The 17,500-nt window shown below is 45.2% G+C and overlaps 3 protein-coding genes across 4 annotated transcripts in view; all 3 read right to left on the bottom strand.

Annotated features, from left to right (window-relative positions):
* elmod3 (ELMO/CED-12 domain containing 3) overlaps nucleotides 1-1,265 on the bottom strand; it is a 9,296-nt gene extending 8,031 nt beyond the window's left edge. Inside the window, exons 1-2 of the mRNA XM_083673697.1 lie at nucleotides 1,220-1,265; nucleotides 1-449 (exon numbers count right to left, since the gene is read on the bottom strand). The exon at nucleotides 1-449 is cut by the window's left edge and continues 461 nt beyond it. The gene's annotated coding sequence lies outside the window, so the exon portion shown is untranslated. The remainder of the gene's footprint in view (nucleotides 450-1,219) is intronic.
* Nucleotides 1,266-4,880: 3,615 nt separating this feature from the next.
* star (steroidogenic acute regulatory protein) lies at nucleotides 4,881-7,230 on the bottom strand (the record flags this gene model as incomplete). Its single annotated transcript, XM_083672898.1, has 7 exons — nucleotides 4,881-5,000; nucleotides 5,205-5,298; nucleotides 5,622-5,806; nucleotides 6,039-6,197; nucleotides 6,363-6,499; nucleotides 6,792-6,899; nucleotides 7,167-7,230. 7 exons carry the CDS (start codon nucleotides 7,228-7,230, stop codon nucleotides 4,881-4,883), a joined length of 867 nt encoding a protein of 288 aa, XP_083529024.1.
* Nucleotides 7,231-10,249: 3,019 nt separating this feature from the next.
* The window catches only part of grk5l (G protein-coupled receptor kinase 5 like), a 28,978-nt gene continuing 21,727 nt past the window's right edge, over nucleotides 10,250-17,500 (bottom strand). For both annotated transcript variants that reach the window (XM_083673556.1, XM_083673557.1), the window contains exons 9-16: nucleotides 16,905-17,095; nucleotides 16,078-16,115; nucleotides 15,433-15,522; nucleotides 14,801-15,009; nucleotides 14,292-14,429; nucleotides 13,778-13,915; nucleotides 13,194-13,325; nucleotides 10,250-13,036 (exon numbers count right to left, since the gene is read on the bottom strand). In XM_083673556.1, coding sequence (XP_083529682.1) covers nucleotides 12,953-13,036; nucleotides 13,194-13,325; nucleotides 13,778-13,915; nucleotides 14,292-14,429; nucleotides 14,801-15,009; nucleotides 15,433-15,522; nucleotides 16,078-16,115; nucleotides 16,905-17,095 — 1,020 coding nt within the window. In that variant the 3' untranslated portion in view covers nucleotides 10,250-12,952. The remainder of the gene's footprint in view (nucleotides 13,037-13,193; nucleotides 13,326-13,777; nucleotides 13,916-14,291; nucleotides 14,430-14,800; nucleotides 15,010-15,432; nucleotides 15,523-16,077; nucleotides 16,116-16,904; nucleotides 17,096-17,500) is intronic.

The following is a 17,500-nucleotide window of genomic DNA, read 5'->3' as shown; positions in this document are numbered from 1 at the left end:
AGCTGATTGGAGGAGGCAGTTGTTGGTCAACACAGGAACTTCCAGGGATTCTCCTTGCTTCCTCTTCTCACCAGATGATCCACCAACAGGCTAGTGAGCTTAATCATCTGCCCCATTAGAGAGAGTCTAAGGCTGGGTAGGGACACTTTTGGGCTGGGCTGGGTTCTCCTTGTCCCTGACACTTCATTGCTTTGGCACTTAGGGTTCTGAGGACCACCTAGATACTAGCTATCACAGTAGTAAAAATCTAACTCAGCTAAGTTCAGATTTCCAGGGTAAGCAACAATGTCGACATTTAACATCCAAAAACAAAAAAAATAGTTTGAGAGGAGTCCTGGAGAAGTCTTGCAGGGTCGGGATCGTGAACCTTCTCCTTAACACGATGCTACCAGCAGGGGGTGGTCATACCATATGTGTGGGTCCAACTGGTCGTCATGGATATCTGCAATCTGGGGCAGAAAATATGGTGGTTAATGCTAGTAGAGGATAAAGCCCCAAAGAATAACTCCAGCTAGGTATCTAGCGATTAAGGAAACATAATCAACAATGGTCTAATGTCAAGTCTCTTGCAAGGACCGCTAACCAAACCAGCCCACCAAATAGTCTAGATGTGATACAAGAACAGTTGCAATGCCATGGAAAGATTAGTAGCTAAAATGTCATATTCTAAACTCCAGCTATTGTTGACTGCAAGCGATCTCTGCAAAGTACGAATACAAACCTAGCGAGCTAGTTTTCAAACTTACTGTAGATGTGAGAGGTGACACTGTAACCAGCCAGCCACATCAGCTGACAGTCAGTTATATTACCTGCCTCTGGCTGCCTAGTTTGACAGTCCTGCTGCTAACTTAAACTATAACTAGCGTTGGTTTAACTGTCGGTCCAGTCTTTCTAGCTGACAGCATGGAAATGAGCTAGCTAGCTGTAGTAGATGGATAATAGAGTACGAAGAAACTGAGTTTCCATTGTTAACGTGTAAATGTGGGTCAGCTAGCTGGCGAGCTGGTAACTGTCAGATAGCTACGTAAGCTAGCTAGGTTAGCTGAAATCTGCTTCTACACTCTGGGATCTGCAATCTGTTCCACAAGCCAACACAATAGACACTGTACTCCCCAAGCTTGTTAAGACATGCCTGACTTCATAAACATGAATATAACAGTTTTGATTATCCGCAATATTTTCTTAATATCAGTTATATAGCTAATATTATCAATTTTACCTCAGTTTCTCTCTCCCTCCAATCTCAGCTTCCCTTCCCCCTTTCCACAGTTAATTGCAAGTGCATCATGGGAATTGTGGTTTCCTGCCGAGACTTTGGTTCCTTTTCGATTACGTCATGGTTCATGGGATCTAGATTTTTTAGATCATTGCTAATCATAGCTGATACCGAGCTTGAAAAACAACAATACAGTGTAAGTGTGAATTATTCATGCTAGGTGTGCATGTGTGTGTGTGTGTCGTGTGTTATGTGTGTGTGTGTTATGTGTGTGTCGTGTGTTATGTGTGTGTGTGTGTGTGTGTGTGTGTGTGTGTGTGTGTGTGTGTGTGTGTGTGTGTGTGCGCGCATGTGTGTGTGTGTGTGTGTGTGTGTGTGTGTGTGTGTGTGTGTGTGTGTGTGTGTGTGTGTGAGGCGTTGCTATGCTGTGCTATCGGTGAAAGGGCAGGAGCATGTATGGTGTCATGCTCTAAGGCTGTATGGTGTAGCAGCTCTAAGGCTGTATGGTGTAGCAGCTCTAAGGCTGTATGGTGTCATGCTCTAAGGCTGTATGGTGTAGCAGCTCTAAGGCTGTATGGTGTGGTACCATGGTGTAGCAGCTCTAAGGCTGTATGGTGTAGCAGCTCTAAGGCTGTATGGTGTAGCAGCTCTAAGGCTGTAAGGCTGTATGGTGTGGGAGCTCTAAGGCTGTATGGTGTAGCAGCTCTAAGGCTGTATGGTGTAGCCTGCTCTAAGGCTGTATGGTGTAGCAGCTCTAAGGCTGTATGGTGTAGCAGCTCTAAGGCTGTATGGTGTAGCAGCTCTAAGGCTGTATGGTGTGCTATCATGTCAACTTTAAAGTGACGTCATCTCTGTATTCACTCTCTACGGGCCGTATCCTGTAGACTCAAGCAGAAAGGGAACAGGGTCAGTATTCTAATGTCATACTTTCCCATCCCTCAAACCCTCACCATACACATTTGGCATAATATTGCCCATAGGCATACAGCTGGGATAAGTTTACCCTCCCTGAATCCTTGTGGGATGGGACCTGAGAGCTCACCTTCGACCCACGCCTGTAAGGGCAACTTCACCCTATTCCTCTTTTCTTCTCTCAACTTTGTTGAGAATTTGAAAATTTAGAAACAGCACATGGAATATTGAGAAGAAATACGTTAGGTTTTTGGTGGAGTCTAAGACACCAAATATTTAATGAGTTTTAAGATTTTAGCCAAAACTAGCTGGTTAGTATACCAATGTGTTTACAGTTAACAACTAGGGAGGGGGAACACTGGTAGGAAACCAGCTATTCCTGGTCACTGCCTGTCCCTGGCTGTGTGGTGGTGCGGTCATCTGACAGGCTCAAACATGGACATGGACTGTAAGAAATAACAGCCCTTTGACCAGATTCACCCGGGCAGGCCACCTATGTAAACCTTTGACATCATTGTGGTAGAGCATGGGTGGCCTGGAGTGACGAACAGCAACAGACTGGTGTGCTCCATCAGGCACCACGGTCTGCCCGGCCGCCGAGCTCCTGCCACAGAGAAACACACTGAAGTCTGAGTCAAGGACAGACTATGAATTTTCTGAATATAGGAAATGAAGGCTGGCATCCTATGTGAAGGATTGTATTTGACTGTCAGATTGTTTGTTTTGTCTATTTTGTATCGTCACTTATGGCTGCATTTTGTGGCTAATGTGCCTACAATGTAGAATTCCCTTTATCGCTTGAAAGATGTTTTTGATCATGTCTCAACTTTGCCATCTTATGTCATGTGAATGCCAAAGCAGCCTCGGGGTGACTTGAGAAGTCTTGTTCACATCTGTTTGCGTTCAGTTTTGACATTCAGGCTGATTCAATTATTACCCCTAAAGTTTTCTAAATAATTTAAATCTTCAAGGAGTACTGGGGACTTATGCAACAGCCAACATTGCTGATCCTGTTTTCCTGGGAACTGCAAAAAATATGTTTTCAGTTAAGTTCAGTTCAGTTAGATAACTGGCAAAATATGCCACTATACGACAATCAAGCATTGCTGTGCAATTCTCTGGTTATAATTAGCCATTTAGCAGGTAATATTAATTGTTGATACATGTAGAACATTTCTCATAATGATCAACAATTTCAATGAGTTACATAATTCTGATCAAAATAAAAAATAAATTAAAAAAACTCTCTGCCTTGCTTAATAAGAGACTTTGTTATTTCCCCGAAACCCCTTTTATTTTTTCTCCAAGTCTGCACCATATCCAAGAAAACAAAAGGTTACAAAACTTTCTGGAACAATTAAAACTATACATCATAGGAAAACGTTACAAGGCTGACTATAATGGAGGCCAGACTTCCCCTCTGGCAGGAGCGGCGGTGTTGACTCTGTCCTGGGGAATGTGCTGCTGGCCCGCAGGGCTGTTCCCAGGCCTGCTGGGCTCCTCACACACATGTCAATGGCCAAACACCTGCTCACTTTGGCAACACACACACACAGCTTACATCTATCCAGAGACAGGAAGACATTTTTACGAACTGGACTTTGTGGTTTAAAAAAAAAAAAAATAAGGCCTGTAGAATTCCCCTTCTCCTCCCAGTTTAGTAAATGGAATATTAACGTATTAGTTGTGAAGACTCCAGAGGATTCACTAAGTTTGCTCAAGTAATTCTTCTGTGTGGTTAATGTCATTTCTGGTTGCTTTCATGCGAGATGTACTGTATGTTTCAATATCTATTACATTTACATTTACATTTATGGCATTTAGCAGACGCCTTTATCCAAAGAGATATATTTGTTGTATTTATCTATTAATTTAGTATTTTTTGTGTGAGGTGTGCTTAGAACATTTACAGTTATAACGTGAATTGTACACTTTGATGGATCCATCAGGGCTGACATGGTTGATTCCAAGCTGTTATTCCTGGTTTGGGCGATAGTCGAATAAGTGCTTAAAAGACTCCTCAAAGCTCGTGTGACGTGCAATCATTTATTAACTTGGCAGGATCCTTACCCAGTGTAATGTAATTACATTGTTACAATAAATACAATATTGACATAAAAGTGCAAATTTCACATTGAGGGGTACATTTTAAAGGGACGATGAAAGCACTTAGTGCTGGGGCTTCTATGAAGTGTTGTTGTGTCGTGTGGACACTACAGACTGTGGTCAAGGGAAATGGACAAAAGTGTTTGAAAGGAGTCACACTTGGGTTGTGTCTCAAGAAGCTTCCTTTCCTTATCTCCTCTCCTTCATCTGAGGGATCTTAAAGACAGGATAGATGACAATATACTGTAGATATAATAGAAATATGGGTGAGGACTATTGGATGATTTCTGTTTCACTTGTCCAGCTCTTTCAGATCAGTTTGAATATTTGGACATGCGAGGATAACAGACCACTTCAGGCCTGGATGGAATTATGTTCTCATGTGACAGCTGTATTCAAACCATTCAAATTCTGTCCTGAGAAAAAAGATGAGCTGTCTGAATGTGGCTAACCTCTTTTGGAGGGTGTTTAAGGACCTTAAGCTCTCTAAGGACCAGTGAAGTCCTTTGCCAGGATCCATCACTGTCCATTGTCATTAGCCTAAGGGAACCTTCTACTCAAAGTGGAGCAACTATGGGAGGAGCTGTCCTTTTGGTGGTCTGCCATTGGTGTAACACAAAGATCAAAAGCTCAAGGGCCATGTCTGTCAGCAGGTCTGTGCCGTCTCCATGGAAACATTGTTGGCCATCCTCTGCCTGAGATGGTTGGCAAAGTCCACCTGCGTCTGAGAGAGCACTTTGTTTATGATGGTCTTTGGTATCCAACCCTGCAGGAGAGAGAGCCAGGAGGGGACAGAATTACGTTTATAGTACTGCATAGGCTTACACAGTACATGAAGTTAGTAAAACATACACAAAGTTATATCAATATCTTCCAATGAGGAAGTTCCGAACAAATCAGCACACCAGAAAAGGTACAATAAGATATTAGTGAAACATAGTAAGATAATTACAATAAGGATGTTACATACCTTTAAATCTATGCTTAATAACCAGGTGAACTTGGTCTGGTTTGGGTCCTCTGCACTGGGCCTCATGACTATACAGGTAGGTCCGTTCTCCGCCCTGGAATAGTCAACAATAGGCTGTCATTATGTGAGGTAATGATCATGTCATCCATCTATCCATCCATCCATCCATCCAGCCAGCCAGCCAGCCAGCCAGCCAGCCAGCCAGCCAGCCAGCCAGCCAGCCAGCCAGCCAGCCAGCCTTCATAATCCTTCCTTCCTTCCTTCCTTCCTTCTTTCCTTTCTTCCTTCCTTCCTTCCTTCCTTCCTTCCTTCCTTCCTTCCTTCCATCCAACCATTCTTCCAACCATCCATCTACCTGTGTGCCCCCCTTCCTCCCCCTCTTTTCCCACCTGCAGTATAGCATATGAACTGTCTCACCTGACGACGCCCCTCTGCTCTGGCATGCCAGGGTACTCAGTGGACATGCCAGCCAGGAAGCACGTGGACCCCCGCCGCTTGGCGCAGCGGACACTGACAAAGTCCCGTGGTCCCACCACGTTACCGGGCGTCTCTGCCGACATCTCATGGGTCACCATGGTGTCCTGGCCAATCTTCTGGAGGATCTTAGAGGATTGAAGAGCACAAAAAAACTGTTCTAGAATTGCTGAGAGGATGCTGAGGGGATTCATGTACCCAACAAAACAACATACAGTGTTGTATACTTACTATAGATACTTGGGTCTCCCTGAAATGACTCTTTATATATCTGCTAATACACTATAATATGTTTATAGCATAATAAATCTTAGCCCTGTTCCGATTCCCATTCCCGTTCTCCGGAGAGTCTGCACTCACCTTGACTTGTTTGACGTTGGGGTTCCACTCTCCCATCTGCTCCATGTTGCCCACCAGTTCTCCATACAGGCTGTCAGACCGTTGGTTCAACATCACCTCCAGCTTAAACACCTTCCCGATGTCAGGCAACACCTTACTCAGAACCTTATCACCATTCGCCTAGGGTGGCACCATATTAGTAGGGTTAGTAGAGTAGATATACAGTTGCAATTACAATTACAAGTACAATTACTTGTACAGTTGTTACGCCCAATTTCAGAACACCGGCACATGGGATGTCAAAGTCCAGTCCGGCGGTCCCGTCTCGTCTGTGTCTACACTCACAGCTATGATCTCCGTGGTCCAGCCGTCCTGTTGGCCGAGGATGCTGATGGACTTCTGCAGTGCCTCCTCCCCCTGCTTTAAGTAAGACACCTCTTCCTCGCTGTAGCCTTCCTCCTCTTCCTCCTCGATCCGTGAGCCTGGAGGACGGCAGAATAGATAGTTGTTTAGTGCAGACACAACATGCTGTATTGACCTCCATGGATATGTGTGTTTCCAGTGTGAATGTTATCAGAACCTGGTGGAAAGCATAGCCATAACACGTCAATTCCCCTCAGAGTCATGGGGTTAGGACGTCTTGGCCTTTGCAGTTCCACTTATATAACATCACACACTTCCTGGCAGACATGATAGTGCCTCCTGGGGTACACTGACCAATAACAGTCTAGGTTGTTGAGAGGTGTGTCAGAGATGAGGGCGAGGAGGACTCACTGAGCAGGGAGCTCCTGCGGCGGACATTGCTTATCCAGTTGCTGGGGCCGGCACCTGCTAGCCTGTTGAGCTCCTGGTGAATGGCCACCATGGCGTTCTTCCTCAGGCCTGGGAGAGGAGAAGAAAAATGGATTCACAATGAGGAGGGAAGGAAGCATTTTCAAAGTATTCAAACAAGGCCAATAACAGGTCCAGTACAGCCCCAGTACAGCCCCAGTACAGCCCCAGTACAGCCCCAGAACAGCCCACAGTACAGCCCCAGTACAGCCCCAGTACAGCTCCAGAACAGCCCCAGTACAGCCCCAGAACAGCTCCAGAACAGCTCCAGAACAGCTCCAGAACAGCTCCAGAACATGTATCCAGTCCCTCACTCACCTGTCATGTTCCTCATGTGTCTGTAGGAGATGCCAGCGCACAGTTTGAAAGTTGCAGGGAACATCTTGTATCAACCAAAGTATTGGTGTGCTTTTGAGAGGGATCGAGAAGTGAAGGAGACGCAGTGTGGACTGTCGATTCTCTGGTCGGTGAGTCAAAGATAAAAGCAAATCGTGAGAGAAGAAAACAAAGGAGAGCGGTGGGTGTGTGCAGCCGAGAGGAGTCAGTGATCTGTTTGTGAGGGTGGGCATGTGTGCCGTCTCTATATAAGCGCTCTGCAAGGACGCCATGCTGTCACCTCGGAGATAAAACACACACATCATCCCCCCGTGCTAATGACCCTGTGGCCAAGGACGCCGCTCGGACACGACGAGCATGTCTCAGGCTATCGTAAACACTGTGTCAGATAACATCCAGTGCTTAGGCCCACTGCACTACACACGCCCACACACACACACACACACACACGCACACACGCACCCACACACACACACACACACACACACACACACACACACACACACACAAACACACACACACATACCAATGTGCAGACGTGGGAGAAAATATACTCTCTGTAGTGATAAGAGACAGATATACAGACACATGTCAGTTAGTGTGAAAGTAGGATCAATGGACCCCCCTGACAGGCAGACAGACAGACAAGGTCCTCTAAAGGTGAATCAGCTTCAGCCCTCAGGAATGTAAATAAATGACACTGTTCTGAACTTTGCCGGACAGAATATTCCGTTTATGTGGAGTCACTTGGATGGTTTGTACCAGGGGATTAATCGGCTGTTCGGTACCCCAGAAAACCTAATGGCCACTCTTGTAATTCCAATAGCAGAGTTGGTATTGTTCCTGGCCAAATGAATGTGTGACTTTCATGTTCTACAATGAATTTCAAATATACAAATTCATGCCTTGGCCATCATATTTTCTTTTATAGTCCAGATTTGACGATAGAAGCATTTCTCTGAATACGTGGGTCAAAGTCAAACTTGAGGAACAGATACATGTAGTGAGATGGAATCATTTATTGGTTCATGTTATGGTAACTATTGTTCGTTATAATAAGTGATCTTTTTCTGTCATTATTATATGTTTCTTTACCTAAGTACAGAAGATAAGTACTGAAGTCACATCAGGGCAGTATAACATTTACCATGGTCTTTCCACGGACCAGTTCCTGTATAACCAGTTCCTGCACATTTCTTCAATGTCCAAACTTAGGCATCATGATAGGCCCTCTGCACGGATCTGTCAGATCCTCATGGCTGTGGGGTTGTGTCACCTTCTGGAGATATCCCAAGCTCCAACCTCTGGCTCTGGATCGCTCGCTCGCTGACTGAAACCTTGTAGTCACCGTGATGTGTTAATAGACTATTAGTCAAGCAGTCATACATGCTTTGATAACTTTGCTCTCCGGATCCAATCAAAACCCAACTATCTTACAGCAATATTGCTTCAGTGACTTGCGCGTCAAACAGGCGCGGAGAGTCAACACTGTTCAAGACCGCTGGAACAGCAGTCTGTCAGGAGAGCGACAGGAACAGGAACATCTCAATGGAAAAGTCAATATAAAAAGTAAAAAAAAAGAAACGGCTAATAAATCATGGAGACAGAGAGAGAGAGAGAGAGAGGGAGAGAGAGAGAGAGAGAGAGAGAGAGAGAGAGAGAGAGAGAGAGAGAGAGAGAGAGAGAGAGGGAGAGAGAGAGAGAGGAGAGAGAGAGAGAGAGAGAGAGGGAGAGAGAGAGAGGGAGAGAGAGAGAGAGAGAGAGAGAGAGAGAAAGTGAAGCAACCTTAACCTGCCACCTCCTGTCCCCTTGGTTAGATTTGATGGCAGCAGGATTTATCCCTTAGTCCTTACCCAGGGTGACCAGGGATATTAATAATGGTAACATACGTGGCAGCATTATCTGGCCCAGTCCTGCTCCACACAGCAGAGAAGAGGGCCGTCCTTGTGCCTTCCACTGTAAGGGCAATGGACCTGACAAGCATTATAAAACTGTCAGTCGTAGCCAGCGGCCACACATTGGGTATGGTACACATACTGTATTCCAGCCGTTTGATATGAGGCATTCTTTCGTGATTATGTCTAAGGTGGTGGTCCTCTGTGGCTCAGTCGGTAGAGCATAGTGCTAACAACGCTTAGGTTGTGGGTTTGATTCCCGCTGGGACCATATATACTGAAATGTCTGCACTTACTGCAATGTAAGTCACTTTGGATAAAAGATAAATGGCATATATTATGTTAAGATGCATGTTCTAAGGGGTTGAAGGTACAGGGGTTGCAGGCTTACTCTACTGTACACTGTACCTTGTCTCATACTTAACAACGGACATTAGCAGAGACTATAATCAGAGCAGCACAACCTCTTCTGGCTCTTTGCTTTGGTAAAGTGGCAGAACGAAGAAAGATGCATATCATGTTCATTAAAGGATGATGTTGGCACCGACCACCAATGTGACAATCTAGAGCAGAGGTTTGTCCCAATAGTCTTAGGTAGGTAGACTTCATTCTCCTCCATAGACCGGTTCACCACGGCTGTGACCTCCCAGCCTCACAGGACATCTGCTCCGGGATGTGGGAGAGGAAGGCCAGGAAGATCATCAAGGACCGCAGCCGTCCAAGTCATGCCCTGTTCTCTCACAGTATCCAGACCCGGACCAACAGCTTCCGGAATAGCCTCTAGAATAGCTTCTAGAATAGCCTCTAGAATAGCCTCTAGAATAGCTTCTAGAATAGCCTCTAGAATAGCCTCTAGAATAGCCTCTAGAATGGCTTCTAGCCGCAGGCCATAAGACTGGTCAACTGATGACTTTATCTTATGATGACTGATGGATAGATGATTCACTTACTTAAACAAATGTATTTGTTGTAAGTCGCTTTCGATAAAAGCGTCTGCTAAATGCCGTAAATCTAAATCTAAACGTAATGACAAGGGAATGAATTGAACATTCCTGATAGCACAGAGCATTGTTTTGAATGAGAATGCTTGGTCTAGTAGTTGTTGTGATTTCAATGTTGTAACGAGACAGAAATGAGAGACACAGAAGCCACACGCAGAGAGGTTCAGGCCAGCACAGGGTTTATTAGGAGCTGCACACGCAGAGAGGCTCAGGCCAGCACAGGGTTTATTAGGAGCTGCAGACACAGTGGGTTTTACATGCACTCAGCACCATACTGTACTGTACTGTACATAACATACACAACCAGGAGAATCCCTCTCTCTCTCTCTCTCTCTCTCATTCTCATTCTCTCTTTCTCTGTCCTCTTCCCTACTCTTCTCTTCTTCCTCCTACTTCTCCAGCCATCATAGGTTTGTGCGTGTGTGTGTGTGTGTGTGTGTGTGTGTGTGTGCGTGTGTGTGTGTGTGTGTGTGTGTGTGTGTGTGTGTGTGATGTGTGTGTGTGTGTGTGTGTGTGTGCGTGTCTGTGTGTGTGTGTGTGTGTGCGTGTGTGTGTGTGTGTGTGTGTGTGTGTGTGTGTGTGCGTGTGTGCGTGTGTTCCCACAAAAACAAACATATCATGAGAGAATAAACAAAGTGCAAGCAATCGTGAGCCGCTAACAAGGAGGCACTTCTGATGAACCGGTGAACCTTTTGGATAACGTAGAAAATGAAACCTAGGATGAAATTCGCACGGACAATTACAGTCATACATGATTCCTTAAGATAGGCAATCGTCAAATTATCACAGTAAACTAATTTAGAGGAATATATCTTTCCTCCCATTTGATTGGCTATGCTAGAAGGGCACTTCCCTTTGTGTGGTCTTCCACAATGCTGTGCCTTATACCAGGGACCATGGGTACATCTCAATAGTCTACTGTGGCTTATACCAGGGACCATGGGTACGTCTCAATAGTCTACTGTGGCTTATACCAGGGACCATGGGTACATCTCAATAGTCTACTGTGGCTTATACCAGGGACCATGGGTACATCTCAATAGTCTACTGTGGCTTATACCAGGGACCATGGGTACATCTCAATAGTCTACTGTGGCTTCCTTTCTTTGTTTCCTTCCCTGGATCTGCACTGATGTGAGAGGACTGGACTGTTGGAAATGACCAGTAAGAGTCTTCCATATGACTTTCACCTTTCCTGACTTTAGATCAGATGAAGGGGAGGAGACAAGGAGTGGAATCCACTTCAGACTGTTGAGACACATTAGACAGGGCACATGCATTATATGTGAGGAAATGCAAAACCCGCCAGGTCAAGTGGAGTTGACCTGGCCTGGGCGCAGGACTAATTCAGCCTCAGCCTATTGCTTTGTTGAAACATGTTTAACTTGACAACAACTAAGTTGGCTAAACCCAAAAACAAAACAGACTCATGTACCCCCGCTAGATTGACATCCTTTCCCAAAGAACATACTGTGACCACACCGAGACAAACCTTGTCTGCTCATTCGATATGACAAAGGTTACAATACAGTAATGTGCCTTTAACATCAGAGGTAAAACAACAACATGTTTACTGTAAAAACATTTCAATTGGTGTGTAAATGGCATTAAAATTTGACAAATGTTCTTATGTGGCCTAACTCAGAGACAGCTGAGAGCATGTGTTGCACTATTTTGGGAATTGTGCAGATATTAAAACAAGTATTTCTGTACAGTACATCATTTTAAATTCCAACTCCACATCTGGTGTTCTCAGATATGAGTCACATGTTCCAAACATGAGGTGAGGGATTCTCCTGTGTGTCGTAGGATGATGTCATTGGAATGAGGTATGAAGGTGTGAGGAAACGTCGATATGGTCTCACACATGTTCATGAGGCGAAAACAGTGTGTGTGTGTGTGTGTGTGTGTGTGTGTGGTGTGTGGTGTGTGGTGTGTGTGTGTGGTGTGTGGTGTGTGGTGTGTCTGTGTGTGTGGTGTGTGTGTGTGTGTGTGTGTGTGTGTGTGTGACATAGCTGCAGACTCACATTGTTTAGATAATGGATAAGAATGGACCAGGCAATCCCAGTTGTGATTCTCTGTGGTTTAAATGGTGGTTCTTTGATTCTGAACAAAACCAATATGGCAACAATAACACACACACACAACTGAACTCTATCTTTGGCCTGAGTGTATGCAAGGCAATGCGCATTGTGTGTTGAGGATGTTGAGGTGATGCTGTCTGTTTCAGGTCTTTAAGTGATTTGAGGAGTGGGAGAGGAAAAGGGAGAATGCAGAGAGACAGAGAAAGAAAGAGGGAAAGAGAGAGAGAAAGAGGGAAAGAGAGAGAGAGAGAGAGAGAGAGAGAAAGAGGGAAAGAGGGAAAGAGAGAGAGAGAGAGAGAGAGAGAGAGAGAGAGAGATACAGAAGGGAACAGAAAGAGTAAGTATGAGTGTAGTATATTTATGCAAGGAATTCCATTTCTTTAAAAAACAACAACAACATTTCCACAAAGACCCCATCTTGTATTCCCTGTGGTGGTCTTTCTTAGACAGTGGATCCCCTGAATTGGTTTTCTTTTCTTTTACACCGACGTCAGTGGCTCTTCTCTAGTCCAGCGATCCTGAGGGTGAGTGAGGTGTCTGAGCATCGTTTCTCAAAACATTTCCAAATGTCTTTGCGTCATTGAACGTCTCTCTCTAAGATCCCCTTGGGTCATATGGGCCCTGGTTAAGGTCAGTGTTTCCCTTAGAGGCTGACCGTGGGCTTGGCCGGGGCGCCCCCGGATGACTGACAGTACTGTAGGTCAGGCCGGGTGTAAACCAATGAGCAGTGGGGAAGTCCTCCAGGCTCCTTCCCTCTGTGTGTGTGGCTCAACACAGGGCCTTGGCCACTAGGGGGCAGAGTGGGACATGGAGTCCACAGAGTTCACACTGGAAGACGACACACGACTGTGGGCAATAGACACCTCAGGGTGCTGGAAGAGAAAGAGAGAGAGAGAGGGGGTGGGGGGGGGGGGTTAATCCAAATTCAATCTCAGTTTGTTTATAGCTGAAGTTAATGTGTGAGTGTGTGTGTGTGTGTGTGAGTGTGTGTGTGTGTGAGTGTGTGTGTGTGTGTGTGTGTTCCCTCACATGTCTCCTGAAGATCCTGTCCAGCAGGCTGCGTCGTGGAGGCTCGGGGGGCTGGTTCCAGTCCAGGTCTGGGGGTATAGTCCCCTGAGGCCCGAACACGTTCAGGTCACTGAAACACTCTGTCTCTATCATCTAAAGAGAGAGAGAGAGAGAGAGAGAGAGAGAGAGAGAGAGAGAGAGAGGGAGGGAGAGAGAGAGAGAGAGAGAGAGAGAGGGAGGGAGAGAGAGAGAGAGAGAGAGAGAGAGAGAGAGAGAGAGGGAGAGAGAGAGGGAGAAAAGGATAGAGAGAGAGAGAGAGAGAGAGAGAGAGAGGGAGGGAGAGAGAGGGAGAGAGAGAGGGAGACAGAAGGGAACAGAAAGAGTAAGTATGAGTGTAGTATATTTATGCAAGAAATTCCATTACTTTAAAAAACAACAACATTTCCACAAATACCCCATCTTGTATTCCCTGTGGTGGTCTTTCAGAAGGAGGGAGGGAGGTTAAGTGCGAAATTTGTGCCACTGAATCTCTTCGCCAAGTTCTCAGTCATTCAAACTGACTCTGACAGGTGGCCATCAATGACAGAGGTAAAAAGTTCACCCACCTCCGTCTGCCATGGGATGGAGACGCTGCCTGTGGTGAATTTGGAGTAGAAGTCATTGTCTGTTTGGTCCAGATTTACTCCCTTCACTGTGGAGAACTGCTCAATGTCCAATACATCCTTACAGTACACCGCTCTGGGCTGAGAGGGGGAGGACAGGGGAGGACAGAGGGAGGGAGGGGGGAGGACAGGGAGAAGGATAGCAGGTGAGAAAACAGAGGAGGAAAAAAGTAGGTAGAGGAAAGGAAAAGAGAAGGAGGGAGAGGGAGTGATGGAAGGAATAAGAGAGGATGGGATGGATGGTGGCGGAGGGAATCGAGAGAAAAAAGAGTGTTATTTGAAAGTAAACTGTGATTACATTCTAAAATGATTCACCCTGAATGATTAACATACACACATACAGCACACAACTTCCTCAAGTTCCCTCACACATGAGCAAGGACCAATGTCATCACAATGTAATTACTATGTTATTCATATCAATAACAGTGTTATGAATGCGTTATACTGGGCTTACATCAGGCACAAAGGAAGGCTCCAGGATCCCAGCCTCCAGTCTCTTGAAGTTGATGTTTTTGAAGAAGGGGTGAGCCTTCACCTCTGCTGCTCCCTCTGCATGACAGCCAACTCTCTGTTTAGGGTCTTTGGTCAACAGCTAGAGAATGATTAGATAGATAGATAGATAGATAGATAGATAGATAGATAGATAGATAGATAGATAGATAAATAGATAGATAAATAGATAGAGGTAGGTAGGTAGATAGATAGATAGATAGATAGATAGATAGATAGATAGATAGATAGATAGATAGATAGAAAGATAGATAGATAGATAGAGAGAGAGAGAGAGAGAGAGAGAGAGAGAGAGAGAGAGAGAGAGAGAGAGAGATGGGGGGGAGGAAGAACGAGAGGCCGGGTGTTATGAAGCTTTAAAATCCTGTCAGTCATTCACTAACACCATGAGATTTCAAGTACCATGATTAAATCAATGAATCAATCAGTCATCTATCAATAAAAGCTTCCTACCGCCCTGCAGATGGCCTTGGTGTCCTCTGTGAACTTGTCGCTGTACTCCTCCTCCTCCTCCTGCACCCTCTTCTCCACCTCCTCCCTCTTCACTCGCTCCTTGCGCGCGCGGAAGGGCGATCGTCCAGCAGTCATCTCGTAGATGAGGCAGCCCAGCCCCCACCAATCAGGACTCATCCCATAGCGCTCGTTGTTAATCACCTCTGGAGCTACAGGGAGAGAGAGAGAGAGAGAGAGAGACAGAGAGAGAGAGAGAGAGAGAGTCAGAGAGAGAGAGAGAGAGAGAGAGACATAGAGAGAGAGAGAGAGACATAGAGAGAGAGAGAGAGACAGAGAGAGAGAGAGAGTCAGAGAGAGAGAGAGAGAGAGAGAGAGAGAGAGAGGAGAGACAGAGAGAGAGACAGAGAGAGAGAGTCAGAGGGAGAGAGACAGACAGATATACAGACAGACATTCATGGGAAAATAAAAGAGACCACCAGCAACATGTTTAGATCCTAAGACTGAATTGTTGATCCGGTGGTTTAGTTGTGTATGTTGATATGATAACATAGTTCTTTTAAGTGACGGTGACGCAGTACTGCAATGATAATGTATGACTATGTTGTATAATCATAACGTCTACTGTCTCTTACCCATGTATCCCACGGTCCCCACTCTGCCTCTGATGGGGTCCCCGTCCGGCACTTTGATGGCCAGCCCCAGGTCAGAGATACGGATGTGGCCTACATGACACAGGGTCAGAGTTCAGAGGTCAACACAGAACATTTGACCGTAGGTGAGTTTCATCTGGATTCCAAAACATATCCTCAGGGTTCACACCCGTAGATCGGGGTGTTAAACTTGATAAAGGGCAGTAGCATATGATGCAATGTATACAGTATGTAGCATAGGATACATATACATACATGAACAGTACCAGTCAAAAGTTTGGACACACCTTCTCATTCAATGGTTTTTCTTTATTTTTTATTATTTTCTACATTGTAGATTAATATTGAAGACATCAAAACTATGAAGGAACACATATGGAATTATGTAGTAAACAAAAAAGTGTTAAACAAACCAGAATATGGTTTATATTTTAGATTCTTCAAAGTAGCCACCTTTTGCTTTGATGACAGCTTTGGACACTTTTGACTGGTACTGTACATACATTCAGTATAAGGTACTAGAGCAAACAGTCAATGCACAGGCAATACTGTAGAATTAGTGTAGACACAGCAGCTGTCTGGATAGAACAAGGTGTCGATATGAAGGTTGATACGATGGAAACTCACCGTTATCATCTAATAGAATATTCTCTGGTTTTAAGTCCCTGGTAAGATTCAAAAATCAGAGTTAGTTTGACATTGTAGAAAAAAGCAATTCATTTCAATTGATCACCAACCATGATACAGGGTGTGCAGACCTTTGCCCCAGCCCAGCACTAACGCACACACTAATCAGCCTCTCCTTGACCAGTTGAATCAGGTGTGTCAGTGCTGGGCTGGAACACCTGTAGATCAGGGTTGGAGATCACTGTATTGCATTCAGTAATAGTACTTCCTATCTACTATCATAATCAGGTGGTCCTCTGTGGCTCAGGTGGTAGAGCACGGCGCTAACAACGCTTAGGTTGTGAGTTTGATTCCTGCTGGGACCATATATACTGAAATGTATGCACTCACTGCAATGTAAGTCGCTTTGGATAAAAGCGTCAGATAAATGGCATATATTATGTTAAGATGCATGTTCTAAGGGGTTGAAGGTACAGGGGTTGCAGGCTTACTCTACTGTACACTGTACCTTGTCTCATACTTAACAACGGACATTAGCAGAGACTATAATCAGAGCAGCACCACCTCTTCTGGCTCTTTGCTTTGGTAAAGTGGCAGAACGAAGAAAGATGCATATCATGTTCATTAAAGGATGATGTTGGCACCGACCACCAATGTGACAATCTAGAGCAGAGGTTTGTCCCAATAGTCTTATGTAGGTAGACTTCATTCTCCTCCATAGACCGGTTCACCACGGCTGTGACCTCCCAGCCTCACAGGACATTTACTCATCTACATCTACATCTACTACTATTACAATCAAACATGTTGGGATAAACAGTACCAACCTGTAGACAATGTCCTCCTTGTGCAGGTGGTCCAGGCCGCAGCCGATCTGGGCAGCGTAGAACTGGACCCTATCCTTCTCGAAGCCCGGCGTGCCCATGTTGTAGATGTGGAACTTCAGATCTCCTCCGTTCATGATGGTCAACACCAGACACAGAGCGTCCTTAGTCTCATAGGCATATGCTAAACTCACCTAGAGGGGGAGGGAGGGAAGGAGGGAGGGAGGGAGGGAAGAAAGGGGAATAGTGGATGTGTGAGAGAGAGAGAGAGAGAGAGAGAGAGAGAGTGAGTGAGAGATAGAGATAGATAGAGAGTGAGAGAGACAGAAAAATAGATAGATAGAGAGAGAGAGAGAGAGAGTGAATGAGAATGAGAGAGAGATAGATAGATAGAGAGAGAGACAGAGAGAGAGACAGAGAGAGAGATAGATAGACAGATAGAGAGAGAGAGAGATAGATAGAGAGAGAGACAGAGAGAGAGACACAGAGAGAGAGACAGAGACAGAGTTTATAGTAAGACCATGTTTAACTGAAGAATGTTGGGAGAGACAGAGACAGTGAAAGAGTGTGTAAGGGCAGCCTGTGTCTGTAATTCAAGG

Source organism: Argentina silus (assembly GCF_951799395.1).
Source record: "Argentina silus genome assembly, chromosome: 7".
In the NCBI taxonomy this organism is placed as follows: Eukaryota; Metazoa; Chordata; class Actinopteri; order Argentiniformes; family Argentinidae; genus Argentina; species Argentina silus.
This window is presented reverse-complemented; position numbering and strand designations above follow the sequence as displayed.